Below are 16,194 nucleotides of genomic sequence, written 5' to 3' on the forward strand. Positions count from 1 at the left end.
GTAGAGGGGAACCTGGCTACAAAGGCATCACAATTTTGGTGAACAGCCTGACACCTTTGACTTGTGGTTCAATTCTCAACTAACCAATACCTCTACGTATGTACTCCTTGGGGGAAGGGAGGTGAAGGGGAGTTTTGTGCTCAGATACTTTTGGAAATGCTGAGAGACTGCACATTATTAGCATTAAAGTCTCCAAGAAGGTCTGTAATGAGAACCCTTTTAAATTTGAACACAGAGCATCCCAAGTCTAATTCATCTTAGAATCCATTTGCTGTAGAATGCCTATTAACATTGGGCGGAACTGGGATGCATTTCCGTAAAGTATTGTCTAGAGAAATGGTTCCAAATTTATTGATTCATTAATGGAACTAGTCATTGGTTTAGCAAACATTTTTGAAGTGCCTCTTGCCAACCGCTTGTCTAGGCACTGAGAATATAGCAGTGATAAATGACAGTATGCAGACAGGGGTCATCCATGATGGAGTTTTTATTATCAAAATAGAACAATTAAGGACTGTCTAGAGAGATTTCTTGTAAGGTTATATGTACTTAGTTATATATATACTGAGGTTATGCCCTTTTTCTTTCCTTTGGTCCTCCTTTTATAAAGAAAAGGCATTAGTAGGTGATAGAGCCACAACCACCCCCTTTTAAAATGCCTTAGTAAAATAAAAAGTTGACTGTCTCGTGTCATTTTCCAATATTTTGATGGAAATTTTATGAGCTCATGAAACCCAAAAAGCCTACATCTGTTGATCTGGAGAATTCAGCCATCTGTATATTCGATTATACACAGATGTTAAACATCTGGATCCTGCCTTCTATGGTTTTCAGCTAATTTTTTTAATGCTTCCAAAATCATTTTGTGGCTATCTTCAAAAGCTAGAAATGAAGTGGAAAGATTCAAAGCCTGGCACAGAACAAATCATGTGCCTAAAATAGAGGTGTGGAAGACTAGGAGATCACATTTCTATTAATGTGGCAGTCTTGTTTCTGAATGATTTATGTTTGCAAATATTTTTTGACCAAGAACATTGTTTTTTTTAAGGACCTCCTATTCATGAAGAAGTTTTATTTTCTTCTGTGAAGTGCTTCATAGAGTAAACAAGAGTATAGAGGCTTATGGCATAATGCCTCCTTTTAACCTACCATTTCCGTATCCATTGGTTATTAAGAGTTTGGTGGTGTGTGTTTTTGTATTGTGCAGTGTTCATCGGTTTTGTCTTACAACAGGTTCAGAGGAAGAACCCAGTCCTGTTTTGAAAACTTTGGAAAGGAGTGCTGCTAGGAAAATGCCTTCCAAAAGTCTAGAAGACATTTCATCAGATTCATCAAGTGAGAATACAGTTTGCGCCACTGTCCATGCCTCCATCTAAGCTTAAAAATGCCTATGTGCTCCTCTGTGGCCTCACTGCATGCTGTTGTGCACTGAAACCCCTAAGGGGGTTTAACAGATGAGAATGACCTTCCCAAGTGAGCCGAAGAGGCTGGAACTTGGCCTTTAAAGTAATGCATGACGTTTGCTTACTGGAACACCAGGTTTCCTTGCATTGAAGAATCCCAGTTTGAGTGTTTACTCAAGTAGAGTGAGTTTTAAAAGATAGTGGTAGCTAGTGATTCTAGTAGTAATAACTAACATTTATTGAGTAGTGTGTGCCAAGACTTGGCTAAGCGTTTTATATGCATTATTTTATGTATCTGGCATGAGTAAACCCTGTGAGGGATAAGTTGTTATCCCTATTTTATAGACGAGGACAATGAAGCTCAGAGAGGCAAAGTAACTTGCATAGTATCACACAGCAGAGCTGGGACCCAAAATCAACAACAGAATGTTGTCAAGAGCATTTATGACAGTGTTGGATGTCGGATGAATTTTGCATGATATGGAGATGAATTAGTCCCTGGCTTTAAGGACTTTCCTTTCTCTTTTATCCCTTCTTTTCATGCATTTCTTTTTGACACTGGAACAATAAGCCCAAAGACTCCCTGACACGCAACACTTGAGGCATACTGTTCCCCACTGGCTGCCGCTTTAATGGGTGAAGGATATCTTGAGGACTAACATAGCACATAACGAATAGAGGGACTTGTGAGCCAGACAAAAGGATGTAGAAATGATGATTTCTAGGGGTTTTGTTCTTATTGTTATCAAGCTAAAATACACCCTCAGGATTACAGATGGTCATGAGAAAATTTATCGAGTGAAAGTTAACCATTGTCAAATTCATATGATCAAAAGTGGACCATTGTCATGTTCAGAATACTTTTTATGCATCTGCAATTGAGACTAAGAAGTCAGAATTTTAAAAGGAAAAGAAAAAGGGGGAGCGGGGGTTGGGAAACACTCCACTAAACAATTTCTAAAATTCAGAGATTCCCAGGGCTCCGAAGGCAGTATTCCCAATTTGGCATGCAGTCCTAACTAACCCTGCCAAAGATCTTGGAATCTCAGGGTTGGAAGGGACCTTGATGGCCACCCATTCCAAACTCCCCCCAGTCCAGGAATTCCCTCCAAAGCCTCCTCAACAGGTGGCCAACCCCCACATCCGCCTGAATACTTGCAGAGAAGGCAGTCCGATCCTTTGTTAGTTACAGCTCTGATTATTCTTCCGGATGTTGGTGATTGGGCCCTGAGGAGGGGGGGGGGGGGGGGGGGGCGGGGCGGGGACAAAACAACTTAGCAACAATTGTTCAATTTGGCAAACTTCTTATTTATGAAACATGGGGCTATTTCCATGGTGCAGCTTTAAAGTGCTCAGGAATGTGTAGGGTTAAGAAAAAAAATGATCATCAGCGGACGGGTATTCTTGCGCGCTCCCTTCCAAATGCCGATACCCACACTCACTGTCGCCTGCCAAGATTCCACTTAGCAGCTGGTCCCCAGTCACATCTCTTCAGTTGGCTTCCCCAGCAGGGCTCCCAGGGGCGTACACAAATGGTGATGCGGGCACAGAAATGCTTGTTAGTGACCGTGCTCTTGGGAAGGTGTCAGTCGTGGCCAGCATCGTACCCTTTCTAGAAGAATAGAGAGGCTGTTGCAGCCCCGTGCTTTCTCCCGCTGCCCGCCGATTGCTTGCTCCGAACTAACCTCCTAACCCGCGGGAGTCCGTGCGCAGCCGTGTGCTGATGTAAGCTGCATCGGAGCTGAAACGGGAGCTCCCGCTATGGCACTGGCTCAAGCAGCTCATCCACAGAGAAAGTATTTTGGGAGAGACATCTTGGTTGCACCCCTCACTGCATCTTGACTAATTGCTTCCAACTCCCGGGGCTTTCGGGGACAATCTCATTGTTCTTTCTCGCCAAGGGTCAGCCGTGTTAACCGTGTGTTAATTTCTCCTGAACAGATCAAGCAAAAATAGATAATCTGCCAGAAGAATTAGTGCGTAGTGCTGAAGATGGTAAATATCTTTATGTATCTGCATGTCTGTCTGTGTGTGAGGTTTTGGGTGGTTTGGGCAGTCACCGGGACACAGCTGTTGGATAAAATAGATACGTCATTTGCCACTCCGTGATGAATGGTGCCTAAGTTATCATACAACGGTTCTGACTGGGTGCGAACTGTTTGTATTCCTGAGGCTTCTGCTGGGGATAGCATTGTGAGGATCGCCTCGGAGACCCTTGGGAAGCCAGGGTTTCTATAAATAGGAAATTGTATTTCCATGGGTAGGAGCTGATTTTTGCTACTCCGACCTGCAAAACTCCCTTTGAAGGCAGGAAGGGTACAGTGGGTTCCTGGGTTAAATTATTCTTGTATTTGATTCTTATGTCTCAGCATATAGATCTTCCTGGGCATACCCAGGAAAGCTTTAAATTCTAAGGAAAGGGTCCCAGAACAAAAGTGGGAATCCTGCCTCCCCTCATGTAAATAACTACGAATAGATGGAGGGTAATAGTAGCTGATTCTGGAGTCAGAAGATTTCGAAGCTTGTCAGTGGATCAGGTATTATTTGGTTCAGTTATAAAATGAATAGGGTAATAATGCCTTATTGAGGGGGGGGATGGAAATGAGTTTGATATTTATAGTTCAGCATTGATGCGAATGTATAATTTGTCTTTGTATGCTGGAATTTTGTTTTCTAAATTGCCTTCACTATAATAATAAAAATGTATATTCACTGAACTTTCCCATATAAAAGCAGCAAGAGCTCCTCAGAGGTCATTTCTTACTTTTATGTAACAGACTTGTCTTTCTCATTTTATGTTTACAACAACCTTGTTGAAATAGGTGAGGGAGGGCCCTGGGCAGTGTGGCTCAGTTGGTTGGGCATCCTTCCGTGCACCGAAAGGTTGCAGGTTCAATTCCCGGTCAGGGTACATGTGGGCTGGATCTCTGGGAGGGGGTGTGCAGGAGTCAGCCAATTGCTGTTCCTCTCTCCCTCTCCCTTTCTATCTCTCTCTAAAAATTAATTCAAAAATCTATTTTAAAAAGAAAGAAGTAGGTGGGGCAGGGGGTTTAATCTTTGTTTTACAGCTAAGAAAAGCTCTGAGAAAGTAGGTGACTTGTCTAAGATCCTGTAGCTAGTCAGTCAGTAGGAGCGTAGGGACTAGAATCTCGGCTTCCTTACTCCTAGTCCAGTGCTCTTTCCATTTTAAAAGGTGTGGCTTAGTGAACTGAGGAAAGACTCTAAACAGCTCCAATGCTGGATGCAGGACTTTTAGTTGAACAGGAGACATTAAAGAGGCTAACGAAGAATCATACTGGGGAACGGATGAAAGCAAGCTGAAAGCCTGCCCGGTGTATTCTGCAGTCTCAGCCATGAAACTGAAATTTGAGCTTTACTTTCATGTCTCTTTTAATAAATGGTATTTATTCTCGATGTCGCTCTTCTGAGCAGATCAAAAAGCATATCAGGAACCAGATACAAATGATCGCATACCAGGAAGTGAGTAGCAGGTTTTTTCTCACAAATGACTAAATGTTGCCACTGTACCTGGTGTTAAATATACTGAAATGACTAACCCCATTAATAGCACAGCTTTATTATTGGTACTAAACTCTTGCAGCTTAAAAAAACTATTTCATTCTGGCAAGGGTGGTATTAAAAACATTTTACTACTGTCTGTGTTGAAAGATTAATTGGTGGTTCTACTGAGAAAGAGTTATATATTTTAAAAAATTATTATATATATGTTAATGCCGGATATTATCCTTTTGCTATTCTCTCTGCTCTTTGTGTCTTTGCTTAAAATGAAGTTGGCACCTTCCAACATCACTTGGCTTTTATTTTGCAGAATGATCTTGAGTATTGGATCTCTGTGGCCTTTACACAAGACTATAGATATGAACCAATTTATAATTTATTTGGATCGAAGAAAGAACTGTACTTGACAGTTAGTACATCGTATGGTTGTATACCTCTCTATATACCTGTGGAAGCAAATTTTATGATGTCTAGGATTTAAGCTCCGAGGTTTAAAACTGGATGCAAATAGTATATATTCAACATGTAAATCAAGTGAACATCTGAATCTTTTTCAAAAAATCTTTATTTTTGAGAGTATTACAGATAACCCCCCCCATTACTCCTCTCCACCCAGTTCCCCGCCCTGCCCAGGCCTTCACCAACCTATTGTCTGTGTTCATAGCTAATGCATATATGTATTTAAGATTTTTGATTAAACTCTTCCCGCTGTCCCTCCTCCCTCCCTCTGAGATTCATCAGTCAGTATTTCCATGTTTCCATGCCTCTGATTATATTTCATTCATCAGTTTATTTTGTTTATTAGATTTCTTGTTCATTTATTTTGATTTTTAGATTCAATTGTTGATAGGTATGTATTTACTGCCATTTTATTATTCATATTTTTTATCTTTTTTCTTCTGTTATTCCTCTTCTTAAAGAATACCCTTCAAATTTTCATGTAATACTGGTTTGGTGGTGATGAGCTTCTTTAACTTTTTCTTAGCTGTGAAGATCTTTATCTGACCTTCAATTCTAAATGATAGCTTTGCTGGGTAGAATAATCTTGATTATGGGTCCTTGCTCTTCATCATTTTGAATATTTCTTGCCACTCCCTTCTGGCCTGCAAGGGTTCTGTTGAGAAATCAGCTGACAGTCATATGGATGCTCCCGTGTATGTAACTAACTGCTTTTAAGATTCTCTCTTTGTCTTTAACCCTTGGTATTTTAATTATGATGTGTCTTGGTGTGGGCCTCTTTGTGTTTCTCTGGGACTCTCTGTGCTTCCTGGACTTGTAAGTCTATTTCTTTCACCAGGTAGGGGAAGTTATCTGTCATTATTTCTTCAAATAGGTTTTCAATATCTTGCTCTCTCCCTTCTCCTTCTGGCATCCCCATAATGTGAATGTTGGTACACATGAAGTTGTCCCAGAGGCTCCTTACACTATCTTCATATTTTTGGATTCTTTTTGCTGTTCTGATTGGGTGTTTTTGCTTTCTCATAGTCCAAATTGTTGATTTGATTCTTGCAATCTTCTACTGTTGAATCCCTGTAAATTATTCTTTATTTCATTTAATGTGTGCTTAATTTCTGACCAGTCTTTTTTCATATCTTTGAAATTCTCCCTAAGATCCTTGAAAGTCTCACTAAGTCCCTTGAAGCTCTCATTAAGATCCTTGAGCAAGCTTATAACCATTGTTTTGAACTCTGTATCCAGTAGTTTCCTTGCTTCCATTTATTTCATTTATGACATGTTTCGTTGTCTCCACATTTTGGCTGCTTCTCTGTGCTTGTTTCTATGTATTAGGTAGAACTGCTATGTCTCCTGGAATTAGGAGAGTGGCCTTGTGTAGTAAGTATCCTGTATGGCCCAGTGGCTTAGCCTCCCCAGTCACCTGAGCTAGGCACTCTAGGTGCACCCCTGTGTGGCCTGTGTGCAGTCTTGTTGTAGTTGAGCCTTGATTGCTGTTAGTGTCACTGGGAGGACCTGACCTCCAAGACAAGTTGCTTGTGGATGTGTAGAGCTGTAATCTGGTATGGCCTGAAGCTGTCCACAGGGTGAACTGGCTCTGAAGCCTTCCGGAAGTTGCAAAGTCAGCTGCTGCCTGGGGCCACCCAGTAGGAACTACAGAGAGATCTGCAGATGCCTGCTATTTGTATTCGGCTTAGAAATGCCCAGACAAAGCCCAGCTGTGAAGCAGGGCAGGCTGGTGCTGTTGCAGGGTCTTGGGTTTCTTATTGATAGGTTTGGGGCATGCTGATGCCTGCTGATGCTTATTTGAGATATTTTAGAAAATACTGAAGTCTAAGCCAGGACAGACCATTCATATGGAAAAGAAGCTGAAAACAGCTTGGGTGGAGCAGCAAATTGGATGGGGCTGGGTCTCTGGAAATCAGCAGGGCGGAGTGAACATTGAGGTCCACAATGTGGGCCACGCTGTTGGAAACTTAGATATGGCTGCAGGTCAGCTCTGCAATGAGGGAGGTGTCAGCATAGGAACACTAACTCCTGCTAGCACCTCTGTCTGGGAGAAAGCTGCCCATGATTTCCTGCCACAATGCCCCTGGCACTGGAACTCAGAGGAAGCAGGACCATGTAAGTCTGTGTGCTGGCCCTTTAAGAGGAACTGCTGGATCTCCAGCACCCTCCATGTCAGGCAAAATCCCTGCTGATTTTTACAGCCCAGAGTTATGGGGACTTCTCTTCCCAGCTCTGGAACCCTGAGCTGGGGGTCTGGTGTGGGACTGGGATCCCTTTCTTCTCAGGGGAGGCCTCTGTAGCCAAGATATCACTCCTGATTTAAAAACACGCTGCCATCTTGTTTCTCTCCACCTGAACATCTGAATCTTAAGAAATAAATGTGCACTTGTCGTGGTTAATGTCATCAACTAATTAATATTCACCACCAAGCAAAGATTTTGATTCTTCACTCTTTTCCATTCAATCTTAAGATTGCTGAACATTTTAACTGTGACTACAGTGTTGAGGACACATGGCCCATTGAAAAGGTGTTTGTGGGCCTAGCAAAGCATATGGCTATGCATTTGTGTCTTCTTGACTCCCCAGTTTGTCAGTGTCATGATCGTAGGCACTGGAAGTCTGAAGATGATACACATGCCTGCCCTGAGGTGTCCAGGGATTTTTAATAACAGTTTCCCAACATTCTTTGGATGTGCTCATAAGTCTTCATGAGAAGAGCAGCTTAAATGAAAGAGCCATTAGAGAAACAAAGTGCTGATGCTAGAAGGCAGTGACATCTTGTCTGAAATCTGAAACTTTGCTCACGAGGTCCTCCTGCCGGAGATGAAGGTGCTGAGCTTTAGCACTCGATCTGACAAATTCTTAAGAACCACCCAGGGAAATAGGCATTCCAGGCTCTGGTCCTTGGTGTTAGTCTCTCTCTGGCTGCTGCAGAGGAAACCAGACTTCTGTCCTTCAGGGGTGGCAGGTCAAGAGGCTTTTCCAGATGCTTTTGAACTGGCAGATACTGAAAACAGCATCTAATTTCATTTTGCTGTTTTGTTCAACATTTAGCCTGAGGAGTGAAAACAAAACATAGAGATATATCTATACACATCTATATAGATGTAGTATATGTAGGTATAGATATATAACCAATGTATCTACATCTTCATTTGTGGCCTCCTGATGAGCTTTGTTATTGGTCAAGGCAAATAGGCTAATCATGGGGTAAATTCTGGATCAAGTCTCTCTCTATTTAAAAAATTTTTTTTTAAACCTTTTTATTGATATCAGAGAGGAAGGGAAAGGGAGAGAGAGATGGAAACATCAATGATGAGAGAGAACCATTAACTGACTGCCTTCTGCACACCCCACACTGGGGATTGAGCCTGCAACCTGGGCATGTGCCATGACCAGGAATCGAACTGTGACCTCCTGGTTCATAGCTCAACACTCAACCACTGAGCCACACCAGCCAGGACAATTCTCTCTTTTTTATGATATTTTCCAATTTTTTTTCTAGTGAAGAATGTATTCTTACCACACAAGACAAAAAATGAAATATATGATCTGTACACCTAAAAATAATATTATATTGAATGTCAACTTTAATTGAAAAACTTAAAAATATTTTTTAAAATGATTTCCTGAAAAAAGTAAAGAAATACATGATCAAAACATAAATAAAGGCCAATAAATGTAAGTGACTATGTTTGAGTAGTGGACATGTACTTTGAAAATAATAGGAAGCAGTGTTGTGATAAAAAGGTTTTGATACTCTTTGGGTTCTCCTGTGCCCTCCTGGGACCTAATTTTACACTGCTTGTATGATAGTCACCAAACACACACATACACATTATGCTTAATGGGAAGTGATTAAAGCGGTTATCATCTTGTGATAAACCATACATGTTTTTTGATACATTTGTAAGCCTAAGGCTAGGTGAGAACTACTATTTGAATGAGCAAATATTTAATATGTGTAGTTTAGTTTTCATTTTTCTTCAATTAGATTTCATTTAACTAAAAATAAATTTAGCTAATGCTTAGAGCTGAATTTGAGCCTTTTGAGTTATATATAGAACTATAAATTGATTTTTATTTATTTTCCTAGTATCGCTTTCAATGATAAAGTCAACATATTTGTATCACATCGTAAAGATAACTTAAAGAATCTCTTTCAGACAATATTTATTTTTTTATCAAATACTTGTGTAGGGCCTACTATGTGCCAGGTACTGTTCTGAGTGACTTGAAAAATGTGAACTCATTCAAATATAAAAGCTCTAAATTCACCACAAAAATAGCCTCAACATTGTGATTCTTAGACAAAGAAAAAAAATAGCTTTCTAACTAGAGTTACACAAATTAAGAATAGAATTTGTTATCTTATTGTGACTTCCATACATATGTTTACTATATCAGAAAGAAACCATATGCTACATTTTCATATTAAATTCTTAGAGTATCCATCTTGAATCATTCACACTTGGCCTTGAGTTTCTCTATTGAAAATTCTATGAATTGACAGGTATCTAATATGTGGAATCTAAAAAAACAAAATAAATGAGCAGATTAGAAACAGACTCATAGATATAGAGAATATTTTGATGGTTCCCAGAGGGGAGGGGAAATGGGGGACTGGGTGAAGAAGGTGAAGAGATTAAGAAGTACAGATTTGTTGTTATGGAACAGTCACAGGGATGCAAAGTACAGCATAGGGAATATAGTGAATAATATTATAATACCTATGTATGGTGTCAGATGCATACTAGGTTTGTTAGGGTAATTACTTCAAAAATTATATAAATGTCTATTCACTGGGTTGTATATTTGAAACTTACATCAACTATAATTGAAAAGTAAAAAAAATTATAAAAAATTATTTCTGTTTTCAAAGAGTAATTAGTTTTGAAATTGTATTGGTCTTTCATGGTACTCTCCACACTCACTAAAAAATAAACAAACCTTCTCTTAGACACTCAATGTCCAGGACACGATTATGACTGAGTTGTGTACAAAGATCCTTGCTGTCTGATGAAATAGTTTTTTAGCCTGCAGCATGTTAAAAGTATAAATATCTCAAGGAGATGAACCACTAAATTATAGATTGTGGGGTTCAAAACTGTGATGTGAAAAAATAAGTTAAAACCAATTCTCATTGATAGCATGTTTTAATGTAATTCAAATCCAGCTCCCGGTTCAAGAAAAATGAATAGTTTTTCAATGACTTTATTTTCTATTTGGTTCAACTCCTTGCTCTTTTTTCTATATAATTAATTTATGAAACTGCATGCTGCTTACCGTGTGGTCCTGTGCATGTGAAGTACGATGCCTTTAACCTTTTTACAGAAACATCTCTGTTCATAGATGGAAGAAACGTGTGTTTTCTACCTATGCCTTGTGTTTGTCTGACAATTGTAAAGATAATTTTGAACAGAAATGCTGCTGTTTAGTTTCCACAGTGCCTTCACAACCTGATAATCAGTTTTCCCACCCCGACAAACTCAAAAGGATGAGCAAGTCTGTTCCAGCATTTCTCCAAGATGAGGCAAGTTTATCTTTTGTACCTTCAGAAAAATGGAACCAAATAAGTGGATTTGCTCTGCTAAGGTTGGTGTGTGTGTGTATTCAGCCGTGGCAGGGACTGGAGGTCAGCAGGACTGACCCTTGCCTTTCATATCAATAGAGGTAGTGTTGTTGATCCTGGAACAAGGCAAGGCATGTCTCATTTGACTCAAACAGTAACTCCTTTTGGTAGTGAAGTCAAATTGCATAGATTTGGGAATGTGACTTTTGTTTCAAAGTGGGTATAAAATAAGAAATCTAGGCAGAAATATGTTAGCATGGACTGACAACTCCTCTGTAGTTTAAAGTACAGCTGTTTTGTGAAAACTTAGTCTAGGTTGCATGACTCACTTGAACACATTTGTTAAAATAATAAAATAAAAATGGCATAGTGAACTTTAAGGATATCTATATACATTATCTTATTAATCCTCCAACAACCCTAGAAGGTAGGCAATACCATTACCCCCAGATATTCAGATGGGGAAACAGACTAAGAGAGGTGAAGTAACCTCATTCAGCGAGAAAGGGGTTGAACCAGGGCTGGGGCCCAGATCTGACTCCCATGCTGTTAACTACTAATATGACTATTATCTACTATTCATTGAGTACCTAGTAAGTGCCAGGCATTTAATATTGATTCTGTTACCTAACTCTCACTAACTAAATGTGGCACTATTTTCTCCATTTTATAAAAGAAGAGGGAGCCTCAGAGAGGTTAAGTAACTTTCTCAAAATCCAACAGCTACTAAAAAGTGGAACTATAACTTGGGTCCTTTGACTTAATTAAGACTTCAAGTTCTTGTAGCCAGGTAATTCGAAGTCTGAGGTTTGGAGTCAGACATTCCCAGTCCTGGCTATGCTGTGTGATTATGGACAAGTTCCTTAACTTCCCTGAGTCTAGTTTCTTAGTACCTCCCTCATTAAGTTGTGAGGAGTCAGTGAGATAATGTGGGGAAAGCGCACAGCACAGTGCCTGACACATAGTGAGTACCCACTACATGTTAGCTATTACTATTAGCAGTTTGGGTCTGATTTTTGATGGAGAAATATAAAGCTTCATCCTCATGAATTTTATTCATAGACAGAATGTGAGCAAAGCTCTGGACAACACATACTAGTACATTACACCTCACCTCCCCCACTTTGTGGGTCTTAGATGAGCTGTATCTGCAAACAGAGCCCACATTACACTGACTTTGGGAAGAACCACTCATTTTTTAAACCTAATTCATTGGCTGAAAGCCAACGGTAGACACCTCATGGAGTTCCTGGTCTTGATTGGTCATATGAATTAATCATATAATAACTTGAGAGGCAAATAATACCAGTTCCTGGTTTTTTATTTTTGTCCTTCCTTTCGTTTTAACCTGTTCCTCGGCTCCACACAAAAGAGTCCAAATCGTTTGAGTGTGTGCATCGGGCATGCCAAGTTAAGCTGTATCATTTTACCTTTCAAAGGACATGGGGTTGGACGGAATGTTACAGGAAGTGGAGATGAAATCAGGCCTTGCTCCTTTGTCCACAGTCCCTTTGAGGCTTAGCATCAACGATATGTGTTAAGTGCCAACTATGTGAAAATCCGTGGTCCGGGTCAGCAAGACAGGGTCCCATCCTTCCAATAATTCACTAATGATCTGATATGCTAGATCGAATGTCGTACATGCTGTAATAGAGGGAAATGGACTGTAAGGATGTGGGGGGAGAGTGTGACAACAAGAGACATTAAAAAGGTTTGAATTTTTGTTTGATCTTTGAGGTGTTTTTTTTTTCCTTATCCATATAAGTCATAAGTTTTGTTTTTATTTAACTCCTTTCTTAATCTGCACTATTTGATACATAATTGCATGGCCCTAGAATATGTTGGCATGAACTAACTACTCCATAAAGGTGTTGCCCTAATCCCAGAAGCCACTGAACTGCCCCATAAACTCTCTAACCCCCAAAGGAGATCATTCTGAATCATGAATTTTTATAAACTACCATCAAATACACTTTAGACCTAAATATAATAAAATTTATTATTGCCACTTTTCTTTCATGACCCAAGTAAATATTTCCTGGGACATATATATAAAATAAGTATCATGTTGTTATCCCCCCCACACATTAACTGTGTTATTCCCCCCCACGCACATTAAATGTGTTATTCCCCCCCATACACATTAAATGTGTTAAAAATTTAATGTGGGTAGAATGTATAATTTAATATACTACCCTAGAGCAGCAAAAAGATAAGCACAATATCGCTATTGAAATACATGAGAGGTGATTTCAAATTTTTAAAATACTCACTTTTTGTTGAAACAGAGAAGACTAGCACTTATTTTTCCTAGTTTAATTTGATTTTTAGGGAAGTTAAGTTTGTGTTAATGATGAGAGGAATTAAGCATGACATTTTATGTCTTGACAGTAAAACTTAGAGCTTTTATTGTCTGGGGAAAGTTAATTTCTCATATATATCAGTAAAGTTCTTAAAGAAACACTAAGTATGTAATATTGAGAGAGCAGCAAGCAGCTCACAGCAGTACTGTCTTCTGATGCACCTCAGGACCCCTTGTAGGTGAGAAAAGAAAAATCACTGTTATTTTGGTATCTAAGCACTGCTCTCCTCCTTAGGTGAGGTTCAAGGCAGCCCACCCACCCCATCCTGAATCCCATTCCTTGGCAATTAGCCCTAGTGTCCTTGGAACTTGAGAAATGTCATAGATCAATGCGATACCAAGATATTATCTCTATCTAAACAGAGATTCTGGTCTGGATTCATTCTGAATTTAAACTGTGTATATATTATATGATGTTTTGTAGAGCGATGACAGAGAAACAGATACAGCATCAGAAAGCAGTTACCACTTCAGCAGACACAAGAAGAGCCCAAGCTCTCTAACCAATCTTAGCAGCTCCTCTGGCATGACGTCCCTGTCTTCTGTATGTAAACAAAGGCTCCGTGTTAATATCTCACCGCTTCTGCGAACTCGCTCTGCCACGCTCCTGCTACAGTACAATGGCCTCCTGTTGTATTTCCCAGATTCCAAGGGCATGAGCTTTTTCTCTCACCCACCATTAGCTGCTGGCTCGCTAAATTCTCCTTTTTCTTTTTCTTTTTAAGCATAAAGGTTCATATCCATTATAAATCAATATGGTTTTTTGAAGGTAAGGACTACAAAAATAAACTTAAAGTACCAACAAAATGAACCACTGAATTTTTCTGTGCAAAATGGGTAACTATGATCAAGTCTGCTTGTATCAGATATGCTTTTATATACCATTGGCAGGTATAGAATTGTATCTCCCTTTTTTTAGCAAGCCTGTTGGGTGACAGTACTGATTCACATAAAAGAATGGAGGAGGTGGTTCTTTGCCTTATAAAAGGATTCTGAACAGTGTTTTCAAAGCAAAGCTCCCTAAGTGTGGTTACTTCACTAAGAACTTCTTTCATAAAGTGAGGTTGTTCTGTGTGCATGTAGCATGTGTGTAGAAATATATATATATATGTAAAATATATCTGCATACACTAATCCAAATATTTCCCTGATATACATATACATGCACATATCTTGCCAGCTATGCTAAACAAATAATAAACCTGTGCTTAAATACTTAATAGCCTCACATTTCTCAGATTGCTTTTTTTAGAATCTCTTTAAGTTGAATTTCTGCTGACAACAATCTAATGCATGGTCTTGGAAGGCTTTAAACTCCCTTCATCAATCATCCATTTTCTACCCTTCCTGACCTCTAAAAGCATATGGCTCAGTAAGCATTTTCCTGGATTCAGCGGATGAGTAACATAGTAAAATTCCTCCTTAGTGCCTTGGAAATTTGATAGAGCAACGTGTCACTGTGATTTGTGTGCCTGGGGTTTCTCACATCCCCTTTCTTTAACATTTTAAATACTGAGCATGCCTAAAAATGGAACTCTGAAAACCCCCTACCCTAAAATCACCCTGCTGTGAAATGAGCCAGCAGCATCTACGTAACTTTGCATTTCACTTCTCCCCTATGTCTCGTAGAGGCAATTTTTTAAAAAACACTAGTTGTGTCGTGTATATCACGTCAGATTATCTGTGTTGGTGTGTCTTTATGCCATATCAAATTAGCTGCTTTTATATGCAAACTCGCGAAATAATGGCAAGCAAGAATTATAGCCATGATCCCTGAGTTGAGTTCAAGCATGAGAGAGACAAACCCTGCATGTTTCCAATGCTCTCAGGTGAGCGGCAGTGTGATGAGCGTTTACAGTGGGGACTTCGGCAATCTGGAGGTGAAAGGAAGTATCCAGTTCGCAGTTGACTATGTGGACTCTTTGAAGGAGCTGCATATCTTTGTGGCCCAGTGTAAAGACTTGGCCGCTGCAGACATTAGAAAACAACGTTCAGACCCGTAAGTACATTTGGCATCACTATTTCCTCCTAGTTAATCTTGTAGAAACCTGGAAGGAAAGAACAGAATTGAAGGGAGGGTATGACTCTGTTAAAAGCAATGTTTGAAAGAAGTGGTAGCAGGGGGAATGCTGTCTTATTTACTTTATATATTCACATGCCAAACTTATTAAATTGCAGAAATGTCAGAGAAGCACAAAATGTTTCAAGTTGGAGGAACTTTTGAGGTCATCTTGTCCAGGTCCTTCTTTTGACCGATAAGGGAACAAGGGCAAGAGAAGATAAGCAGCCTGTCTATGTAAATTCAGACAGTCATTGGCAAAATGAGGAATGAGGAGGGCTTGAACCTTGTCTCTTTCCACGGCACTCCCCAAACTGCCTCCAGAATTAGGGACATGTGGGGCATACTTCATAATGTTCAGTGGTGCAGAATCAGTTAAGATTCTCAAATGAGGTAGTTTCCATATTTAAATTATATTCTGCAGAAGCTCTTTAGAGAGAATTACCAATTCATCTTTGAGATCATAGATTTAATTGCATTTCAGTTTATTTGCAAAAGTGGAATGGTATTCCCCACTCATCTCTATGCAGAAGTCTGATTCTTATTTTGCTAGCATAAGCCCAATCCTTTTTCCTTTTATTACAAAAACAACTGAGCCCAATATCCTTTATTTTACATTGAATATGGCTTGAATAGGTGCATGCAAAGATTAATTTTATTTCAAAAAACAGTCACAAAAACTTTTTAAAATAATTCTACAATGCCCTAGGCAGTTTGGCTCAATGGATAGAGCATCGGCCTGTGGACCAAAAGGGTCCTGGGTTTGATTTGGGTCAAGGGCACGTACCTTGGTTGCAGGCTCCTCCCCAGCCTGTGC

The 16,194-nt window shown here is 39.6% G+C and overlaps 1 protein-coding gene across 6 annotated transcripts in view; it reads left to right on the top strand.

The window, feature by feature from the left end:
• SYTL2 (synaptotagmin like 2) overlaps positions 1-16,194 on the top strand; it is a 63,929-nt gene that overhangs the window by 33,564 nt on the left and 14,171 nt on the right. For 3 of the 6 annotated variants that reach the window (XM_023757374.1, XM_023757377.1, XM_023757371.1), the window contains 6 exons: positions 1,234-1,335; positions 3,345-3,398; positions 4,836-4,883; positions 10,823-10,917; positions 13,743-13,862; positions 15,148-15,317. In XM_023757374.1, coding sequence (XP_023613142.1) covers positions 1,234-1,335; positions 3,345-3,398; positions 4,836-4,883; positions 10,823-10,917; positions 13,743-13,862; positions 15,148-15,317 — 589 coding nt within the window. The remainder of the gene's footprint in view (positions 1-1,233; positions 1,336-3,344; positions 3,399-4,835; positions 4,884-10,822; positions 10,918-13,742; positions 13,863-15,147; positions 15,318-16,194) is intronic. The other 3 variants (XM_023757376.1, XM_023757375.1, XM_023757373.1) reach the window with 3 other exon arrangements.

Source organism: Myotis lucifugus, unplaced genomic scaffold (genome assembly GCF_000147115.1).
Source record: "Myotis lucifugus unplaced genomic scaffold, Myoluc2.0 scaffold_106, whole genome shotgun sequence".
NCBI lineage: Eukaryota > Metazoa > Chordata > Mammalia > Chiroptera > Vespertilionidae > Myotis > Myotis lucifugus.